At 35.8% G+C, this 23,270-nt stretch overlaps 1 protein-coding gene across 7 annotated transcripts in view; it reads left to right on the forward strand.

Moving 5' to 3' along the window:
* Positions 1-23,270, forward strand: part of KCNT2 (potassium sodium-activated channel subfamily T member 2) — a 371,051-nt gene that overhangs the window by 91,423 nt on the left and 256,358 nt on the right. For all 7 annotated transcript variants that reach the window (XM_079107991.1, XM_079107989.1, XM_079107987.1 and 4 more), the window contains exon 2: positions 21,081-21,160. In XM_079107991.1, the coding sequence (XP_078964117.1) occupies positions 21,081-21,160 (80 nt within the window). The remainder of the gene's footprint in view (positions 1-21,080; positions 21,161-23,270) is intronic.

The raw sequence follows: 23,270 nt of genomic DNA on the forward strand, positions 1-23,270 counted from the left end.
TTTTTGTAGTACAGCCCTTTTAACAGTATCGATTATGCCTATCTATGAATTTGGGAAGTCTTTCCTTGTGTCTTCTTCAACTTCTTTCTTCACTATTCTATAGTTTTCACCATAGAGGTCTTTCACCTTCCTAGTTGTTTTGGCTATTGTGAATGTGTTTTCCCTAATTTCTTTCTCAGCAGATTCATTATTGGTATATAGGAAAACTATTGATTTTTAATGTTGATTTTATAACCTTTTATTTTGCTGAATTTGTTCATTAGCTCTAACAATCTCTGGGCAGAATTTTTTGGAACTTCTTTTTTTTGCGGAGGGGAACCTGGAATTGAACTCTAGGGCACTCAACCACTGAGCCACATCCCAGCCCTTTTTTGTACTTTATTTAGAGACAGTGTTTTGATGAGTTGCTTTGCACCTGTCTGTTGCTGAGGCTGGCTTTGAACTTGTAATCCCCCTGCCGCTGGGATTACAGGCATGAGCCACCACACCTAGTTTGGAACTTCTAAATATAGGATTATTTTGTCTGCCAACAATGACAATTTGACTTCTTCCTTTCCTATTTTTTATTCCTTTTATTTTCTTCTCTTATCTAATTCCTCTGGCTAGAATTTCTAGTACCATATTAAATAGGAGTGGTGATAGTGGACGTCCTTGTCTTGTTCTAGATTTTTTTAAAAGGGAAATACTTTTGTCCCTCCCCCCATTCACTATGATGTTGGATTTGGGTTTCTGAATATCCAAAGTTCTTGATAAATCATTAGAGTTAGTGGAGACAGCAAAAGTTGAATTGAATTCTTAGAGAGTTCGCTGTCATTTGGTGTCTTTTCCAGGCTATCAGATTTCATATGTTCCTCACCTAGTGATGGGGCTACATCCTAATAAATCCATTCTAAGTTGAAAATATTCTAAGTAAAAATACCTCAAATATTCCATGCATTCTGAATGTCGTACTTGACTGAACACTGGAGAGTATCTGAGTATTTGCCCTCATGACTGTGTGACTTTCTAAGAGCTGTTGTTTGCTACTATTGCCTAGCATTAAGAGAGAATATCTCACTGTGTATCACCAGCCTGGGAAAATATCACTGGCATTTTGATAGTGATTGTGTTGAATCTGTATATTCTAAATTCAAAGTTTCTACTGGATGAATATTATTTTCTCACAACAGAGAAATCAAGAAATAGCAAAAAAAAAAAAAAAAATCATTAAATTGAACCATTGTTAAGTTGGGGAACTCTGTATTGCCTCCAACAAGTTGATCGTTAGAAATTTTCAGAAGTAAACAGTGAAGTTCTTTATTGCTTTATATCTTTACTTCTCCTGAATAAATGTTTTTTGGAGGAATCCATCATAATAAATTAAGATAACTGCACCATTGCTTTTATTTTTCCAATTACAAGTGTTTATTCTACATATATTGAATTGTTGCTTTCTCTGTATGAAATCCAAAATGGATGTGGTTGTTGGGAGGGATGTCTTAAAATCTTACATTACTAGTGGGAAGTGTTAACTAAAAGTGAAAAGTGCTTGCCACATTGCATATTATTGTCCTCATGTAATCTCTAGTTTCATACTAACAACTAGCATCTGTTGAACGTGTCCTGACTTTGTGAGACCAAATCGTTCCCTCTGAGCAAACACATTTCTCCCCAAGCTTGTTTTTGTTGTTCTACATGCCATTCCTAGTAATCCTTCACTGTCCATGATTTATTATATTTTCCTTCAAGGTTTTAACTTGATTGGTGTAATACAAATCCTTCTTGAGTTATTATGGAGTCATATCCAAATAAGTAATGAGTTTCTTTTATTCAATAAATAAATTGAAGATATCATGAGGTTAAAAATCTATTTAATATACCTAGCCTACTGAATATCATAGCTTAGTCTAGTCTACACGAAATGTGCTTAAGACACATTATCAACCTAAATTTGGACAAAATAATGTAACAAAAAGTTATTTTTATAACAAAGTCCATTGAATATCTTATAATTTATTGAATACTTGCATCCACCAAACCTGGAAATAGAGAACACTGTGGGTTGTTTATCACTGTGAAGGCATGACTGACTAGCAGGTGTAACTCAGTGCAACTGCCTAGTGTCTTGAGAGTTTCTTAGTGATCCTGGGAAAAGATCAGCATTGAAAATGTAAGGTATGGTTTTCATTGAATTTGTAGGACTTTCACATCATTGCTAAGTTGTGAAAATGGTGAGTTGAACCACGATAAATTGGGAACTGTCTGCATTGCAATCAGAGTTAGAGATTATATGGTGTCTTTTGCATTCTTTTGTTCTCATAGAGAAAAGAGAGCATCCTTGTTGTTCTTACGAATTTTGACCTGGGAAGCAGTGAGGTATATGGTGGAGTTATGGCTGCTTATATTCATTTTATATATGCTCATAGTCTTTATAACAGCTTTAAACATGTGTGTTCATATATGCATATATACATGTGTCTATGTATTTTACTTTTGGGGGCTTCTGTGTGTGTATAAATGTACATGTATGCTGTTATGCTATATGATGTATGTGATATAATGTGATACCTTTATATATATTTTATATGTGTGTATAATACATATACATATGTGTAAAAAATATGTATGGAATTAGGAGAGGAGTAAAAGGGAAAAAATGGAAATGATCTTAAAGCATCTATTTTGTTTTTCCCTCTGAAGATGTAGTGGTGTCAAACTCAATTTCATGCAAGCCTAAATGCTGTGTATTTTGACTGCCCTTTATTATACATATACTTAATAGAATATAAGAAAATGAATGTTCTATTCTATGAAATTTTCCTTTTGTTTTCTCTTTTTTAATGGCCTGGCCCAGGCCTGCCCCCTTATACAGTTGGGCAGGGGGCATGAACAGGTGGAATTTTGATTTGTGATTTAAGGATGGTAAAAGGTAATTTATACTTATTCTTTTTTTTTTAATTCTTGTGCTTCCCATGCTTAGGTTTAAGTCAAATTGGAATTCTTCAAATTAAATTATTTTAAATAAAATGAGAAAATGCAGGGTATAGATCCAATCCAGCAAATGAACATTGCACATGAGGACCTGAGTTTTCAAACTGAAGAAAGACTTGAATACAAAAGTACTCTTGGGTGGATTTGTAATGTGTTTTCCATGGAAACCACTAGATTGTGTATTTCTAGCTATCTGCAAGTTATGAGTTCCAAGGACGGACAGAAGAGTAAATGAAGTTATTGATGGGTTATTAGTACTATTTATAATGAAAATAAACTGATTACTGTTTAGGAGCCTAGATCCCTTTCTCATTACCAATGCATCATAGCATATTTCATACATACATAAATATAAAATATTATATATTTATATGTATATGCATGCATACACAGATGGTCTCTGTCTTATAGGGGCTTAACAATTTTTGTATTTTATAAGAGTGTGAAAGTGATACAAATATGGTAGAAACCATACTTCATATCCTGGCTAGCAATATGCAGTATGATAATGCTTTCGTGATGTTGGGCAGTGACAGTAAGCCTCTGCCAGTCAACTCCATGATCTCAAGGGTAGGCAACCAATACTGCACAGTGTATGGCATTTTGGAGATACAAGTATTCAATAAGTTATTATAAGAGAGACTTTATAATAGATGATTTTGTCCAATTTGAGGCTTGTGTGAGAGTTCTGAGCATGGTTCTAGTATACCAGGCTAAGCTACCATGTTTGGTAGGGATGTATAGCAAATGCAATTTTTTTTTTTATTGTAAACAAATGGGATACATGTTGTTTCTCTGTACATGGAGTAAAGGTATACCATTTGTGTAATCATAAATTTACATAGGGTAATGTCATTTGATTCATTCTGTTATTTTTTCCCTTCCCCCCACCCCTCCCACCCCTCTTTGCAAATGCAATTTTAAAAAAATATTTATTTTATTTTATTTTGATTCATTGTACACAAATGGGGTATAACTTTTCATTTCTCTGGTTGTACATGAAGTAGAATAACGCTGTTTGTGTAATCATTCATGTATGTAGGGTTATGATGTTTATCTCATTCCATTATCTTTCTTCCCCACCACTCCTCAATTCCCTCCACACGATCCAACTTTACTTCGTTATTCCCTTCCCCACTTCCCCCTCTGTTATGTATCATCATCTACTTATCGGAGAAAACTTCAGTCTTTGGTTTTTTGGGATTGGCTTATTTCACATGGCATGATATTCTCCAACTCCATCCATTTGTCTGCATTGCCATAATTTTATTCTTCTTTATGACTGAATACTATGTCATTGTGTATATATACCACAGTTTCTTTATCCATTCATCTATTGAAGGACATATATGTTGTTTCCACAATGTAGCTATTCTGAATTGAGCTGTCATAAACATTAATGTGGCTGTGTCACTGTAGTATGCTGATTTTAACTTCTTTGTGCATATACTGAGGAGTGGGATAAACTGGATCAAATGGTGGGTCCATTCCAAGTTTTCTAAGGAATCTCCATACTGCTTGCCAGAGTGACTGCACCAATTTGCAACTCCACCAGCAATATATGAGTGTGCCTTTTCCCCCCTCACATCCTTGCTAACACCTATTATTGCTTGTATTCTTGATAAAAGACATTCTAATTGCAGTGAGATGAAATCTTAGGGTAGTTTTGATTTGCATTTCTCTAATTACTAGAGATGTTGAGCTTCAGGACTCAGCGCCTGCATGCCTGGGAGCTTCAGGACTCAAATGCAATTTTGACATGATATTTTCAATTTACAAAGAATGTAAATTGTCATGATATAGCCCCATCTTAAATTGATGTGTATTTGTGTATACAACATATACAAAGATATGCAATATATTCATGTGTCTGTGTAACTCATTTACCTTACCCAAAATAACATTATTACAAATTTTGTTTTAAAATATGCAGAGAATGCTATGGAATACCACCATTAAGCTCCACTTTCTTGTAAAATATTACTGATTTAAGGAGTTGAAAAGTCAAGTATGAGTAATCGTGATAAGAATTTGATGGCATAAAGAAGGTAGAAAATGCCTCAGGAAGGACTCCCAAGTCTTTGGAGTGAGGTTATTTGAGTGCACTTAGTAAAGGTTTAAAGCCAGGTAGAGATAGACAAAGAACCTGAGCACCAATTGGTGAAACTACCTTTTTTTTCGAGGGGTGGTTCCGAGGATTGAACTCAGGGGTACTCCACCACTGAGCCACATCCCCAGCCCTCTTTTGTATTTTATTTAGAGACAGGGTCTCACTGAGTTGTTTAGCACCTCACTTTTGCTGAGGCTGGCTTTGAATTTGTGATCCTCCTGCCTCAGCCTCCCCAGCTGTTGGGATTACAACTGTGTACTACTACGCCCAGCTGAAACTACTTTTTAAAAAATGAAAAATGGATATCAGGCTTTTATTAATCTATTTTTATAAGCTTTCATTTGAATGATTAAATAATTTAGATATCAAAAATTAGAAATGAATGTTTGGAAGTGAATAAGAATTGATTAACTAATCAAACTTCAGGAAGAGGCAAGAGACAAGAGAATAATGGAAGGACCAATGTCCCAACTCTGCCCCAGTGCTAACTGAATGAATTTAGGCAACTTAACAAAATTATTTGAATCAAAGTTTCTTCTTCTATAAAATCAAATTGGTGTCTGTCTTACCCAGTTCATAGTGCATTATGGAAATCAAACAAATTTTTAAATTTTTATTTATTTTTTTTTTAGTTATACATGATAGTAGAAACCATTTTGATATGTTTATACAAGCTTGAAATATATCTGATTCTAATTCGGATCCTAGTCTTGTGGATGCATACAGTGGTGAGATTCACTATGGTGTATTCATATACGTATATATAGGAAAGTTATGTCAGATACATTTCATTGTCTTTCCAATTCCCACCTCGACTCCCTTCCCTTCATTTCCCTTTGTCTAATCCACTGAACTTCTGTTCTTCACACCCCTCCCTCCCTTATTGTGGGTTAGCATCCACATATCAGAGAGACCTTTTGACCTTTTGTTTTTTAGGGATTGGTTTCTGTCATCTAGCACAGTAGTCTTCAGATTCATCCATTTACCAGTGAATGTCATAAAGTCATTCATTATAACTGAGTAATATTTCATTGTGTGTGGTTGTGTATACATATATTTAATAATTTATTCATTCATCTGTTGATGGGCATATAGGTTAGTTCCATAGCTTAGCTATTGTGAATTGAGCTGCTGTAAACACTGATGTGGCTGCATCACTACAGTATGCTCATTTTAATTTCTTTGTGCGTATACTGAGGAGTGGGAAAACTGGGTCAAATAGTGGTTCCAGTACTAGTTTTTTGAGTACTCTCCATACTGCCTGCTTTACAGAGTAGTTGCACTAATTTGTAATCCCACCAATAACATATGAGTGTACCCTTTCCCCCCACATCTTCACCAATGTTTATTGTTACTAGTATTCTTGATAATTGCCAGTGTAGTTTTAATTTGCTTTTCTCTAATTAGTAGAGAATTTGAACTTGTTTTTTTTTTTTCATATATTTGTTGGCCATTCATACTTCTTCTTTTGAAAAGTGTCTGTTTAGTTCCTTTGCCCATTTATTGATTGGGTTATTTGCTGCTTTGGTGTTAAGCTTTTTGAGTTCTTTGTATATTGTTGAAATTAAAACCTTATCTGAAGTGTGGATGGCAAAGATTTTGTACCATTCTCTAGATTCTCCCTTCATGCTCTTGATTGTTTTCTTTAACGTGAAGCAGCTTCGTAGTTTGATACCTTCCCATTTATTCATTTTAAGATTTTACTTCTTGTGCTTTAGGAGTCTTGCTAAGGAAGTCAGTTGTTGAGCTGACATGTTGTAGCGCTGGGCTTACATTTTCTTCTAGTAGGTGCAGAATTTCAGGACTAATACCTAGGTTCTTGATCCACTTTGAGTTGAGTTTTGTGCAGGGTGTGAGAGAAAGGGATTAAATTTCATTTTACTACATGTGAATTTCCAGTTTTCCTCACCATTTGTTGAATAGGCCATCTTTATCCAATGTATGTTTTTGTTGCCTTTGTCTGCAGGAGGTAACTGTGTTCATGTGGGTTTGTCTCTGTGTCTTTTGTACTCCATTGGCCTTCATGCCTGTTTTGGTGTCAACACCATGCTGTTTTTGTTACTATAGCTTATAAAATAAATTTTAGAAAGCAAATAAATTTATAGTAGTTTTAATATCTTCCTAAATATTCATTAAAATCATGGTCATATAAAGGTACAAATAAATCGAGTATAAATTAATAACATTGAAAGTACTCCCATTTAAAACATCTACAGAGTTATTATTAGATAAAGATAAATCAAGATGAAAGAAGAAATTCCAAGGATTTTCTTGTTACGAACCCATTATTTTGCATTCTCAAATTATTATATCATAAGGTTGTAAAGGACAGTATATTTCTCTCTCTCACTCTACTATTGACTCATTATCCTCATGGTTTGTACTAAAGAAAGAACTGGAGACCACACTCTCATTTGTTCAAGTTTGGAACTAATAATGCATTATAGTTATACATAATATTGGGGTTCATTGTGACATAATTATACATGTCTGGGATATAATTTACTCCAATTAGTCCTTGGTGCTTCCCCGTTTCCTCCCCTCCTCCCACTCCCTCTTCCTCCTTTTCTACTCTACTGGTTCTTCCTTCTCTTTATTTATAGTTTTTTTTTTAATTAGTGATTTATAGATATACATAAAGATGAAATTCACTGTGGCATATTCATATATGTGCACAGGGTAGTTTTTTGTTGTTCTTGTTAACCAGTGATCTGTTAGGTTCCAGGTAATATGTGAGCTGCTAAAGGTTTGTGTGAGGAATCTCAGTATGATGCCTGCTTTCATAGAACTTATGTTCTAAAGAACTTGGTGTAAGTGAGAATTTCTAATGTCACCATCATAAAATGACTTATTAGCTTCTTGCAGCATCTATAACAAAGGACCACAAACTAGATGTCTGAAAATAATATTTCATTGATTCACATTTCTGGAAGGCAGAAAGTTGAACTTGAGTTGATGTCTGGGGTCATGTTTCTTACTAAGCCTTAAACAGCTTCTGATAGAGCATTCCTGAATTGTGACATTATAACTGATTCCTGCCTCTATCTTCATATGGCTGTTTTTCCTTCGCATGTGTTTCTGTGTCCAAAGTTTTCTCTTCTTTTTTTTTTTTTTTTTTTGTAGTTAGATTAACTTTTTTTTTTTCTTTTTTTTTTTTTATTGTAAACAAATGGGATACATGTTGTTTCTCTGTTTGTACATGGCGTAAAGGCATACCATTTGTGTAATCATAAATTTACATAGAGCAATGTTGTTTGATTCATTCTGTTATTTTTTTCCCCCTTCCCCCCACCCCTCCCACCCCTCTTTACCCTCTATACAGTAGTTCCTTCCTCCATACTTGCCCCCCTCCCTAACCCTAACTCTAACCCTTCCCTCCCCCCCATTATGTGTCAACCTCCACTTATTAGCGATATCATTCGTCCTTTGGCTTTTTGAGATTGGCTTATCTCACTTAGCATGATATTCTCCAATTTCATCCATTTGCCTGCAAATGTCATAATTTTATCATTCTTTATGGCTGAGTAATATTCCATAGTATATATATACCACAGTTTCTTTATCCACTCATCAATTGAAGGGCATCTAGGTTGGTTCCACAGTCTGGCTATTGTGAATTGAGCAGCTATGAACATTGATGTGGCTGTATTTCTGTAGTATGCAGATTTTAAGTCCTTTGGGTATAGGCCAAGGAGTGGGATAGCTGGGTCAAATGGTGGTTCCATTCCAAGTTTTCTAAGGAATCTCCACACTGCTTTCCATAGTGGCTGCACTAATTTGCAGCCCCACCAGCAGTGTATGAGTGTACCTTTCTCCCCACATCCTCGCCAACACCTGTTGTTGCTTGTATTCTTGATAATCGCCATTCTAATTGGGGTGAGATGGAACCTTAGGGTGGTTTTGATTTGCATTTCTCTTATTACTAGAGATGTTGAACATTTTTCCATATGTTTGTTGATTGCTTGTAGATCTTCTTCTGTGAAGTGTCTATTCATTTCCTTAGCCCATTTGTTGACTGGACTGTTTGAATTCTTGGAGTAGAGTTTTTTGAGTTCTTTATAGATTCTGGAGATTAGTGCTCTATCTGAAGTATGATTGGCAAAGATATTCTCCCACTCTGTAGGCTCTTTCTTCGCATTGCTGATAGTTTCCTTTGCTGAGAGAAAGCTTTTTAGTTTGAATCTATCCCAGTGGTTGATTCTAGCTTTTATTTCTTGTGCTATGGGAGTCCTGTTAAGGAAGTCTGGTCCTAGACCAACAAGATGAAGATTTGGACCTACTTTTTCTTCTATAATCTGCAGGGTCTCTGGTCTGATTCCGAGGTCCTTAATCCATTTTGAGTTTAGTTTCGTGCATGGTGAGAGATATGGGTTTAGTTTCATTCTGTTGCATATGGATTTCCAATTCTCCCAGCACCATTTGTTGAAGAGGCTATCTTTTCTCCATTGCATATTTTTGGCCCCTTTGTCTAGTATGAGAAAATTGTATTTATTTGGGTTTGTGTCCGTGTCCTCTATTCTGTACCATTGATCTACCTTTCTATTTTGGTACCAATACCATGCCGTTTTTGTTACTATTGCTTTGTAGTAGAGTTGAAGATCTGGTATTGCAATACCCCCTGTTTCACTCTTCCTGCTAAGGATTGCTTTAGCTATTCTGGGTTTCTTATTCTTCCAGATGAATTTCATAATTGCCTGCTCTATTTCTGTAAGGTACGTCATTGGGATTTTAATTGGAATTGCATTGAATTTGTATAGCACTTTAGGTAGTATGGCCATTTTGACAATATTAATTCTTCCTATCCAAGAACATGGAAGATCTTTCCATCTTCTAAGGTGTTCTTTAATTTCTTTCTTTAGTGTTGTATAGTTCTCATTGTAGAGGTCTTTCACCTCTTTTGTGAGATTGATTCCCAAGTATTTTATTTTTTTCGAGGCTATTGTGAATGGGGTAGTTTTCCTAATTTCTCTTTCTGAAGATTCATCACTTATGTATAAAAATGCGTTGGATTTATGGGCATTGATCTTGTAACCTGCTACTTTACTGAAATCACTTATGAGTTCTGAGAGTTTTCTGGTGGAATTTCCAGGTTCCTCTAAATATATAATCATGTCATCAGCGAACAGGGATAGTTTGAGTTCTTCTTTTCAAATTCGTATCCCTTTAATTTCTTTGGTTTGTCTAATTGCTCTGGCCAGAGTCTCAAGAACGATGTTGAATAGAAGTGGTGAAAGAGGGCATCCCTGCCTTGTTCCAGTTTTTAGGGGGAATGCTTTCAGTTTTTCACCATTTAGAATGATATTAGCCATGGGCTTAGCATAAATGGCCTTTACAATATTAAGGAATGTTCCCACTATCCCTATTTTTTCTAGTGTTTTGAGCATGAAGGGGTGGTGTATTTTATCAAATGCTTTTTCTGCATCTATTGAAATAATCATGTGATTCTTGACTTTAAGTCTATTAATATGGTGAATTACGTTTATTGATTTCCTGATGTTGAACCAACCTTGCATCCCTGGGATGAAACCCACTTGATCATGGTGCACTATCTTTTTAATATGTTTTTGTATGCGATTTGCTAAAATTTTGTTGAGAATTTTTGCGTCGATGTTCATTAAGGATATTGGTCTGAAATTTTCTTTCCTTGATGAGTCTCTGTCTGGTTTAGGTATCAGTGTGATATTGGCTTCATAGAATGAGTTTGGGAGGGTTCCCTCCTCTTCTATTTTATGGAATACTTTGAGAAGTATTGGAATGAGGTCTTCCTTAAAGGTTTTGTAGAACTCGGCTGAGAACCCATCTGGTCCCGGACTTTTCTTTGTTGGTAGGCTTTTGATGACTTCTTCTATTTCAGTACTTGAAATTGGTCTATTTAAATTGTTTATGTCCTCCTCATTCAGTTTAGGCAATTCATATGTCTCTAGAAACCTGTTGATGTCTTCGAAATTTTCTATTTTGTTGGAGTATAGATTTTCAAAATAGCTTCTAATTATGTTTTGTATTTCCATCCTGTCTGTAGTGATATTTCCTTGTTCATTCCGAATTTTAGTGATTTGGGTTTTCTCTCGTCTTCTCTTTGTTAGTGTGGCTAAAGGTTTATCAATTTTGTTTATTTTTTCGAAGAACCAACTATTTATTTTGTCAATTTTTTGTATTGTTTCTTTTGTTTCAATTTCATTGATTTCAGCTCTGAGTTTAACAATTTCCTGTCTTCTACTACTTTTGGTGCTGTTCTGTTCTTCTTTTTCTAAGGCTTTGAGCTGTAGTGTTAGGTTGTTTATTTGTTGAGTTTTACTTCTTTTATTAAATGCGCTCCATGAAATAAATTTCCCTCTAAGTATTGCTTTCATAGTGTCCCAGAGGTTTTGATATGATGTTTCTTTGTTCTCATTTACCTCTAAGAATTTTTTAATTTCCTTCCTAATATCTTCTGTTATCCATTCATCATATAATAGCATATTGTTTAATCTCCAGATGTTGGAATAGTTTCTGTGTTTTACTCTTTCATTTATTTCTAACTTCAATCCATTATGATCTGATAGAATACATGCTAGTGTCTCTATCTTCTTGTATTTGCTAACATTAGCTTTGTGGCATAATATATGGTCTATTTTAGAGAAGGATCCATGTGCTGCTGAGAAGAAAGTGTATTCACTCTTGGTTGGATGGAATATTCTATAAATGTCCGTTAAGTCTAAATTATTGATTGTGTTGTTGAGATCTATGGTTTCTTTGCTCAATTTTTGTCTGGAAGATCTGTCCAGTGGTGAGAGCGGCGTGTTAAAATCACCTAGTATTATTGTGTTGTGGTCTATTTGGTTTCTGAAATTGAGAAGGATTTGTTTGACATACATAGATGAGCCACTGTTTGGGGCATAGATGTTTATGATTGTTATATCTTGCTGATTTATGCTTCCCTTAAGCAGTATGAAATGACCTTCTTTATCCCTTCTGACTAACTTTGGCTTGAAGTCCACATTATCGGAAATGAGGATGGATACTCCAGCTTTTTTGCTGAGTCCATGTGCATGGTATGTTTTTCCCCATCCTTTCACCTTTAATCTATGGGTATCTTTTTCTATGAGGTGAGTCTCTTGCAGGCAACATATTGTTGGATCTTTCTTTTTAATCCAGTCTGTCAGTCTGTGTCTTTTGATTGATGAATTCAGGCCATTAACGTTCAGGGTTATTATAGAGAAATGATTTGGTTTCCCGGTCATTTGGTTCATTTTTAAAATTTTGTTTATTTATTTGTTTGACACAACTTGTTTCCTCCTTTATTTGACAATTCCTTTAGGATAATTCCTCCCTTTGCTGATTTGCTTCTTTGTTTTTCATCTCTTCCTCATGGAATATTTTGTTGAGAATGTTCTGTAATGCTGGCTTTCTTTTTGTAGATTCTTTTAGCTTTTGTTTATCATGGAAGGATTTTATTTCATCGTCAAATTTGAAGGTAAGTTTTGCTGGGTATAAGATTCTTGGTTGGCATCCATTTTCTTTCAGGGCTTGGTAAATGTTGTTCCAGGCCCTTCTAGCTTTTAGGGTCTGGATTGAAAAATCTGCTGATATGCGTATTGGTTTCCCCCTGAATGTAATTTGGTTCTTTTCTCTCACAGCCTTTAAAATTCTGTCTTTATTTTGTATGTCAGGTATTTTCATTATAATGTGCCTTGGTGTGGGTCTGTTGTAATTTTGTGTATTTGGAGTCCTGTAAGCCTCTTGAACTTGATTTTCCATTTCATTCTTCAGATTTGGGAAATTTTCTGATATTATTTCATTGAATAGGTTGTTCATTCCTTTGGCTTGTTTCTCTAGGCCTTCCTCAATCCCAATAATTCTTATATTTGGCCTTTTCATGATATCCCATAGTTCTTGTAGATTCTGTTCATGATTTCTTACCATCTTCTCTGTTTGTTCAGCTTTGTTTTCAAGGTTAAATATTTTGTCTTCAATGTCTGAGGTTCTGTCTTCCAGGTGTTCTATCCTATTGGATATGCTTTCTATGGAGTTCTTAATTTGGTTTATTGTTTCCTTCATGTCAAGGATTTCTGTTTGGTTTTTTTTCAGTATCTCTAACTCTTTATTGAAATGATCTTTTGCTTCCTGTATTTGCTCTTTTAACTGTCGATTGGTGCGATCAATCAATGCTTGCATTTGCTCTTTCATCTCATCATTCAATGCTTGCATTTGCTCTTTCATCTCCTCGTTTGCTTCTGTGATCATTTTAATTATGTACATTCTGAACTCCTTTTCTGTCATTTCTTCTGCCATGCTGTCATTGGGTTTTATTGATGTAACATCTAGATTTGTTTGCAGCATTTTCTTTCCTTGTTTTCTCATGTTGTTCAGATATCAGTGGACCGCTGAGATATTGCAGATTTCCTCTGTTGATTTACAATTACCCTGAAGATTTCTATATATATATCCCCTCTTAGCCTTCAGTAGGCTGAAGTCTTGGAGGAGGTTGATAATGCGGTGCTCCACAAGGAAGCTGCCTCTCTAGGAGTGGTGGCCTTCAGGTGGGGTATATTCCCTGCTAGTGGGCAGAGGTGCCTCCACTTGTTGACCAATGGTCATCCAAAGGGGACCTAGGCTGTGGGCTGAGGCAAGGCCTGTTTGGGCCTGAGTCTCTGGTTTTACCGTCCTTGTGGGAAACCTCACCCAGCAGGGAAGACTCACCCGGTGGGGAGGTCTCGCTGGTCAGTTTCCTCCTAGACGTTCCCCTCAATTTACAGCTACTGCCTGGGCTGGGCTGCCTTCCTCTGCAAAGTTTCCAGGGGCCCGGCCCTACCTCCTGGGCCTGGGAGCCTCACCCTTCGCAGATGAATCTCCTTAGGCTGCCCCTCCTCAGAGAATTTGCCCACAGGCCTGGAACCTTCGCTCCGCCCTAAGCCTGTCTCTGTGCGGCTCTTCCACCCAGAAGCCTCCTAGATCCTGGGACCCTGCTCTGCACCTAATCGCCTGGCTGCGTGGCCCCTCCTCTGAGCAGCCACCTGTGGCCCCGAACAATCGCTCTGAGTCCCAGAGACCCGCCACAGGCCTCTTCCTCCAGACAGCCGCCCAGTATGCCGGTGCGGTCACTAGGAGTCCAAGAAACTCACTTCGTGCCTCCTCCTCCCACCAACCACCCGTAGCCCGGGGCAATCAATCACTCCGAGTCGAAGTGACCCTCCCCGTTCCTCCTCCTTCTCCAGATAACCCCCCGGGTGTTCAGGAGCAGTCCCTCTGAGTGGCTCTGAATCCACGTGACCCGCTGCACGGGTCCTCTGGGCACCACCCGGAGCTCTGGTGTGGCCCCTCAAGACCAAGCGTCCCACCACGCTTCTCCTCCAGGCAGCCCCCCTGTGTTCAGGAGCTGTCACTTTAAGACCAAACAACTCACCACTCGCCTTCTTCTCTGAGCAGCCGCCTGGAGCGCTAATGCAGTCACTGCGAGTCCAAAGGACCCGCCGCGCTCCTTCTCCTCCTTCTCCTACTCCTCCGGGCAGGCCCCGGGGTTCAGAAGTGGTCCGGGTCCAAACAGCTCGCCACGCAGCCCCTTCTCTGGCAACCGCCTGTAGTTCCCGTATAGTCACCCGAATCCAAGCGGCTGCTCCTCTTCCTCCTCGTCCTCAGGGCAGGCCCCGGGGTTCAGAAGCGTCGTTCTGAATCCAAACAGCTCGCCGCGCAGCTTCTCCTCTGGCAACCGCCTGCAGCTCTGGCGCAGTCTCTCCGAATCCAAGTGGCCACGCTCCTCTCCTCCTCCTCAGGGCAGGCCCCGGTGTCCTGAGTCCACACAGTTCTCCCCGCCACTCCTCCCCCGGGCAGCCGCCGGAGCCCCAGTGGATGCTCCGAGTCCCAGCGCTGTGCCGAGCGGCCTCCTCTATGGCGCTCCAGCGGGGGGAGGGGCGTCTCGCCGGCAGTTCTACTTCACAAAGTTTCCTGCGTTCCGGGACCCCCGTCCCATCCGGGATGCCCCCCCAGGGGGTGAGAGTCACCCGGCTGCTTTGAGTTGGTCCCAAGCGTCTCAATATCTCCTCTCTTGAATCCTGAGTTCTGGAGCAACACGTAATGCAGCCACCCTCTAGGCCGCCATCTTGAAACGCCAAGTTTTCTCTTCTTATGTATAAGTCATATTGAGTTGAGGGCCTACTCTATTCCAGGATTATCTCATCCTCATTTACATAATTATATCTGCAATGACTCTATTCCCAAACAAACTCACACTTCAGCATATCCCTTCATGGGCACAACTCAACCCACCCAGAAAGTCTGTAGAGAGGATAGTGGAAAACTTAATTTACAAAGGTGAAATTTTCACTATTGTATAACCAACTCAGGGCTTACTAGTGGGAAGAAAAGAGTGAGAGAAGCCTGTCTGTGGTGCATAGAGCAATTTTTAAATTCTTTCTTACTCTTTGAAATCAGCACCAAGCATGGAGTTCAGAGAATGCTAAAAACATAGAAGGGATTGAAGCAAAAGTTCTCATCAATAAGAGTTATACAGGAAGCTATGTATATCAACATGACATCGAAAGGAAAACCAGACAGAGAGGGACTAATGTGCATCTCCTGAACTGCCTGCTTTGATTGGAGAGTACATTATTGTATGACTACAGTAACGCATACTTTGTGCATGAATTCCAGAACCAATATTGCAGAATCAGAGGGAGAGTAGAGAGTTATAGAACCAAATGGCACCAAGAAGAAATAGGTAGATTCTTTGGTAGTAATCTGTATCTATGCTAAGATCCAAAACAGGATATCTGCCAAGGTTTGGCATCCTAAACAGGTTTCAAGGCCTTACCACTAAAAAAACGGCAATATAGCTTTTCTGAAAGCATGGTGCATTGACAGCCTGGATCAGATTTAGTTTTTGTGTTGTTAAACTGATGAGGCTTACTTGAAAGTTATGAAATACGGAATTTAAAAGTGAAGCAGTTAAATTATAGCTAATAAGATGCTGGGTGACATTTATACAAAATTCAAGTAGCAGAGCAACAGAATGAGAGGTAAAAGGAAAAATGAAGTTCCCAAATAAAATGAACATTAAGGCACTTATATTGTTAGGGAACATTGATTATAGTTATACCAAAAAATATTCTACTGAAATTATATCATTTTTTGAAAAAAGGTAAGACTTGCTTTGTGGCATAAAATATGGTCTATTTTGGGGGAGATTCCATGAGCCACTGAGAAGAAAATATATTCACCTATTGTTGGATAAAATATTCTATAGATGTCTGTTAAGTCCATTTGCTTTATAATAGTTTTCAGATTCAAAGGGTTTTTACTGAAGTTACAACTGAATGACCTTTCTTAATAAGAGAGGTGTGTTGAAATCACTCAGTATTATTGTACTGGGATCTGAGACTTTAATTCAAGTAGTGTCTCTTGTATGTAATTAGGTGCACCCACATTTGGGGCATAAGTATTTACTATCATTATATCTTCTTGTTGGATTGGTTCCTTTATCAGTAAGTTACCTTCTTTGTCTCTTTTGATTAATTTTGTCTTGAATTCTGCTTTGTCTGATACGACAGTAGCTACTCCTGCTTGTTTTGGGACTCTGTTCACATGGTATATCAATTTCCATCCCTTCATTTTAGGCCTATGGCTGTTTTTGCCTGTATAGTGAGTCTCCTTCAACATATTGTTTGGTATTGTGTTTTAAATTCATTCTCCAAGCCTATGTGTTTTAGTTGGAAAGTTGAGACCATTTACATTCTATGTTATTGTAGAGAGCTGCTTATTAACTCATGACATTTTGATTTATTTCTAATGTTTAATTTGGTCTATTTCTCATTTGTTTAGCTACTCTTCAAATGAAATTTGTTAATTTGTGATTTCTGCCTTTTTTTTTTTTAATTTCTTCTGTGTGATGTATTTCTTTAAGTTCTGTAGTACCCACCTAGTCATGCATTCTTTTAGTATGTCTACTGTAATTAAAGTTGTTCTAGAAAAAAGAAAAATCTGTAGAGTTTTTTCAGTTGAATCTATGAAGATACTGAAATAGTTCAAATAGATAACACATCAATCTTAGTTACAATCGTAGAAGAAAAAATTCCTAAAATGTATAGGAAAATGAATCCAGCAGTGAATTTCCTGAATAATATTACAAAAGCAACTTACTCCTAGGGGGAAAAAAAAAAACTCTCTCTGCATAATAGAAAAATTCTTAAAATAATTCGGCAAATCAAATTAATATCAATGTAATAATGCACCATCAACTTGAAAGATTCAAGAAATTTTTTTATCACAATAAATATCCATCTGTGCCTGATATAAATTTTAGTAATATATAAATACTTATTGTAGTCTTAGGGTCAAAAGTATAATTACCTTTAAGGCAAGAGACATCTGTTTTGAAGAAAGACACACCATATTTTTTTTTTCCAGAAGTGCTTGTCCACATGATAAGATAAAATCAACGCAATGTGAATAGAAGTAGTGGAGACTATTTCCAGATGACACAGCTGTCTGCCTGAAAACCCAAATGATACACATGAGAAAAATGTCACTACCAATCAGGGAGTTTACCATAATTGCCAGTTAAAATATCATAAAAAAGTTAAAGATCAGAACATAATGTTTACAAAATCAACAAAATTATAAAATATCCAGAAGTAAATGTATAATATAAAAATGAGATCTTATACAGATCTCATTCTCTTATACAGAGAATGTATAAGATCTATTCAAATAAACAATAAATATTAGTTACTTACATAAAATAGCAATACTTAATATTAAGAATATGTTGGAATAGAAGCTAACACCTAATAATGATCATAATTCCAATTTATTTTTTAATAAATATAGTCATTATTATTGTTAGGATAAATTTGATAAAAATCCTAAATTTTGATTTTGCTATTTTTATTAGAAAAATGAAATTTTAAGAAGAAATTAGTGTATTAGTGTATTATTCAAAACTGGGTTTTGATGCAGGTTTAGAAGGAGTATACTAACATAGTCTACTAGATGGAACTAAGTTAAGAAAAAGTTAGATGGAGGAAGAGAGGTCAGAAGAGAGGTAGGAAGAGAGGAAAGCATGGAAGGAAGGAGGAAGGGAAAGGCATCTTTAAATCAGAATATTTACAATTAAAATTCTGGAAAAATTTGGGAAGGGTAATCACTAAACTGTATTAAGTCCTTGAGTACTACAGAACTCTTTAGTGATAAAGTCCCCAAAGTCTACACCAGCCCTATCATGCCTTGGTTGTAGAAGGATTTGTCATTAGATCTATTAAAAGAAAGTTCTACTCTGTATTATTGATAACAAGCCTAAAGGATGTTTATCTTTGCCTAATGTAAAGAACCAAGAATTTTATGGTTTTTGTTTTTGTTTTTAGCTTTAAAGAGCATTTGTGTATTTTTATGCTTTGATATCCTCTGTGCTTCACAATGAAAATATCGACTCAGAGATTGTAGATCAGTTAAAAGTTTCACTTCACATAATTTATAACTAGATGGGGATTCAGAAGTCACTTAATGAGAGACCCTCACACCATGCAAAATTGTCTGTCCTCTCAGGAAAAACCCCAGTAAGCTTGCAAGCTGTTATCTAGTCTTTGGTACATTTATGTGTATTGGAGATTTCTCTACTTCACAATGATGGTCATTTCAAAACTGAGTAATTGTCATTCATAATTCTCATATTCTCTAATATTAGTTCTGTGATACATCACATCATGTGTGGTTCCATTTTAATAATGAGTGCCATCTCAATATTTAAAAACTTACTGTATAACTCTTAACTATTCATATCTATTCATTTTTTCTAGTTCCTTCCATTTTTTCTCATGTGATATATATTCAGGTCCCTCATTTTGATTAATATTGTAGATGATCTCATTTTCAGAAAATGAGTTACAAAAATGCTCCTTTGTATGTACCCAGTACTGAACTCCAGATACTATCTAAAAAGTGGATGCATACTCTTATAAATTTGATGAGTCGAGGAAGCCAATCTGCATGGCCTTTGCTAAATTACTTGTGTAATAGCCATATGTCCTCTCAAATTTGCTTTTGTATCCATAACAAATTTTAGCTAATTTAGCTTGATATTAGTATTACAGTACCTTTATTTAAAATGAACTGACTTTTCATTTGATAAACAAGGGAAACAGATCCAGTGATGGATTTCCAGAATACTAATGGGAATTCATGTCTGTTTGTGTGTACATGGGCTTTTGTAGTATGTGTGAGTACGTAGGTTTACAGGACTGTGAGCACACACAAAGGCTTGTACATAGAACAGATTTGCTGGAAGATATTGCAGGTTTTGTGACTTTTTTTTCTGAAGAAATGATCAAGTAAAAAAAAAAATTGCTTTCTGTTTTTGTCCCCATTGTACATGTAAGGTAAGGAAAAAAGATAGTGAGAAAATGATGAAAAGGAATTGAAAATTATTTTTGGATACAATATTTTGGGAGAAGACAAAAACTTATAGAATATTCAATTTTTCTTTTTCTCTCTCTTTTTTTTTTGTGGTGCTGGGGATTGAACCCAGGGCCTTGTGTTTGCAAGGCAAGCACTTTTCCAACTGACCTATCTCCTCAGCCCCAAGTTTTCTTAAAGAAAGATATAACCATAAAACTTGGTTTGTGATGAATAAAAACGCTGTTTTCCTTTGTGACATGAGGGAAGGATTTTTAATCTGTTCATGAGTCTTCTTGAGTATACAGGATAATGGAGAAATTATAAGATAGTAGAGAAAAAGTTCTCTAATAAATAAGCATCTTCATATGTCAATTCCCTCTGCCCTGTTTCTCTTACATATGACTTTTGCCTAAAACAACAACAACAAAATACAAATAACCCCCAAACCCATCTAGTGTATACAGATTACAGTTTCAAAATTTCATGATATTTGGAGAAATGAAAGTAAATTTTTATTGTTTGTGTAAATCCTAAGGTGCATTTTTCGCTGTTTTTGCAATCCTAATCTATAATAAATGTGTTTGAGAATAATTAAGAAAACTGATGATCATTAACAACTTGCCATGAATCAAACAGAACTTTTTTTTTTACTATTTGGAATATATTAATTATAGCATGTAACATGAAAGGCAGTTTTTCATAGTTTAGAGAGATAGTAGAAAAATAATTCATTAGAATGGTACTAATTTTTAAGACTTTATATTACTTTATGGTGGATTAAATACGTGAAATTCAGTTTATTAATTGAGTCATCTGCTTGTATTTTATCTATTCCCATTTTACATTTTATTTGCCATTACCACTTCTTTGCAGATTCATATGCATTATGCATAACTTTATTGCTCTAATAAAGCATTATAATTATGCATAACTGGGTTCATTTTGATAATATTATTCATGCACGGGATTTCGTTTACTCTATTTCAGACTGTGGTGTCTCCCTTTCCATCTGATTCATGTATATTTATTTAAGATAAACCTAAATAATGAATAAGAAACAAACGTGTAAAATAATGTGTCCCAGGAAAGTTTTAGGTGAAGAGAAAGGCTTGTTAAAAATAGATTTACAGGTCCTACATTTTAAGATTTTGATTCAGTAGATCTGGGCTAGTGTTGCCCATGTAAATTTTTCAATTATCCAGTTAATTCTAATATTAGGAGGAAGAAATTGAGAAAAAACTGTCTCAAAATAATTCCCATGACACATGTTCAAGTTTTCTTATTGTTCTTGTTTTGAATCATCTATATCACTGCTTTTATTCATTAATACAGAAAATCGCATTTGCTATATATTATATTTGAAGTGACCTTACCTTTAAAATTAGAAAGTAAATGCTTCTCTGTAAAATATATCATGCTATATTTTATTCAGTTCTCATTTTCTGTGGTATGTAATTCACTCAAATAATATAAAACATTTAATGACATAATTTATTTTTACTTTTTAGGTTATATTTAGGTCACATTACCTTTAGGTTAATAAGAGAATTGAAGAGTTGGTTTATATTTATTTATGTTCCTAAAAATAAAGGTATAATTGAACTTGCACAAACTTGTTTTTGTTTTTTGTTTGCAGGGTACAAGTTGAATTCTATATGAATGAAAACACATTTAAGGAGAGATTAAAGTTATTTTTCATTAAAAACCAGAGATCAAGTAAGTCCTTCATGTCATTTCCCTCTCTGTATATGAAATTACGTCAAAATTCAAGGTGCATATTAGTTTGTAAATTGCTTTTCTGTATAGAATAGTGACATTGGTAATTTCGATTGGGGGACAGTAAAATTTAAAATTTTAGAAAACTATAGATATTTCACCTAATAGTGTTATTGTCTCAAGAGCACCTTTAATTGTCTAAATCTCACTTTACTCAGTAGACTGCATGGACTATTCTGGTTAGTATGAACATTGAGGGAAATAATTTCAATGAGAGATCCATAAGTTTTTAACTGTAAGCTATATCTAAAATAGCTTGACAAATCTCTGGAAATTGATCTCAATGGGGAATAATTTTTTGAATTAATGAGCGAAATGCCCAGTGTTTCTCAGTCATGCCTAATAAGCAACATCTAAGGTCTGCTATTGAGAATTTGAATTAGCAAGTATAGGGTGAATCTCAGTGCTTAACATTCCAATGATTCTTATCATCAGATAATTTGGGAAACACTAGAACTTCAAGAGGACAAGAGATGGTCCTAGTCACTGCCCTCCTGAACAATTCAAGGTTGATGTATCAGTGATACTTCTTTGCTATTATACTGTGTACTTTTAGAAACCATTTACAATAACACAGGATTACTGCTTAAAATGTCAACAAGAAATGGAGATGTCTGCATTATGTTGGTGTAGTCTTTAAGCTCGTGATTCCGCTTGGAGTGTTCTAAATTGACTTGTGCCTTTGTAGGTAGGATTCATAGAGAGAAACCTGACTCAAGGGATATTCTCAAATACTGACTATAAAGTATATTTAAGTATATAAGGCACACACTGATCAGAGATGTTTAATGGTAGGGTTAACACTGGTAATAATTAATTTCTTTCTAACCTGGTTGTTTAGAATTACCAAGGAAGTTCCATCAATAGACATTACCTAAAAAGGCCACATCAGGTGAATAGGTTTCCCTAATTTCAGTAGTAACAATCCTATCTCTCCTGACCAGAAAAATGGATGAATTATTTGAATACTCTCCTCAGTAAAGTGGAGACCCAGTTCTACAAAACAAATGCAATTTCATTAATAATTTAAAAGACTTTATAAAGAAGCTAACCCATCAAATGTATTCAGCATTTTAATAGGAAAATCTAGGAAAAATTACACAATTAAATATTAATCTTTTTACTCTTAAGAAGTGCTACAAGTACAATCATAGCTGGATAAAAAAAAAAAAAGTAGCAATTCACCTCTATGTTTTATTAAGTAAAAATTATAGGAAATTCTTTCTCAAAATTTCTTTAAAAATGCACAAATCAATGGAGGAACTTTAGATTATGTAGAGGGAAATGGGGGGGTATGAAAAATGGTGGCATGCAACAGATATAATTACCCTCTGTACGTGTATGATTACAAGAATGGTGTGAATCTACATTGTGCACAACCATAGAAACGAAAAGATGCATCCCATTTGTGTACAACGAATCAAGTATTTTAGGCTGCATGACTGTGACCAAAATGGTTTAAGAGACATACACATGACAGTCCTAATACTCACAAAAACTTTTACGATTTCGTAGTTAAAAATAAGGTTCAATTCAAATGTGTGTGTATGTGTATGAGATTGAGAGAGTGGAAAGGGAGAGAGCAAGGGAGTGAGAATGTACATTTGTTTCTCATTATAAGCTACTATAATTTCTCTCTATATAATATGTGACATGTAAATGTGAATATATAATTAATATGCACCATAATACAATTATATAATGAATATTAAAACATCCTAATTGCATTTTCTGTATAACCAAATCTATGAGGTGCTCTGAAGGTCCAAAGTTTATCACTCATCCTGTGACTATGTAACAGCTATATTTTCTAGCTAGCTAGAATTTGTCCTAAAATTTATGGGTATATAAAATGCTTACATTTCCACGCGTACTCAAATACCTTGATTGGACATGCATTTTGTTGCGTCTGATTATTTAAACCTAGATTTACTCTCAGTGTATGATATTCACTGTCACAGTTCATACATCCTGTCAAGTTCACTTTTTGTTTCAATACTCACGTAATTAAAATTCAGCAACCAAGAACTTCGGTGAATTCAGACAATTA

The sequence above is a fragment of the Sciurus vulgaris genome, assembly GCF_902686455.1.
Source record: "Sciurus vulgaris genome assembly, chromosome: 12".
Taxonomy (NCBI): Eukaryota; Metazoa; Chordata; class Mammalia; order Rodentia; family Sciuridae; genus Sciurus; species Sciurus vulgaris.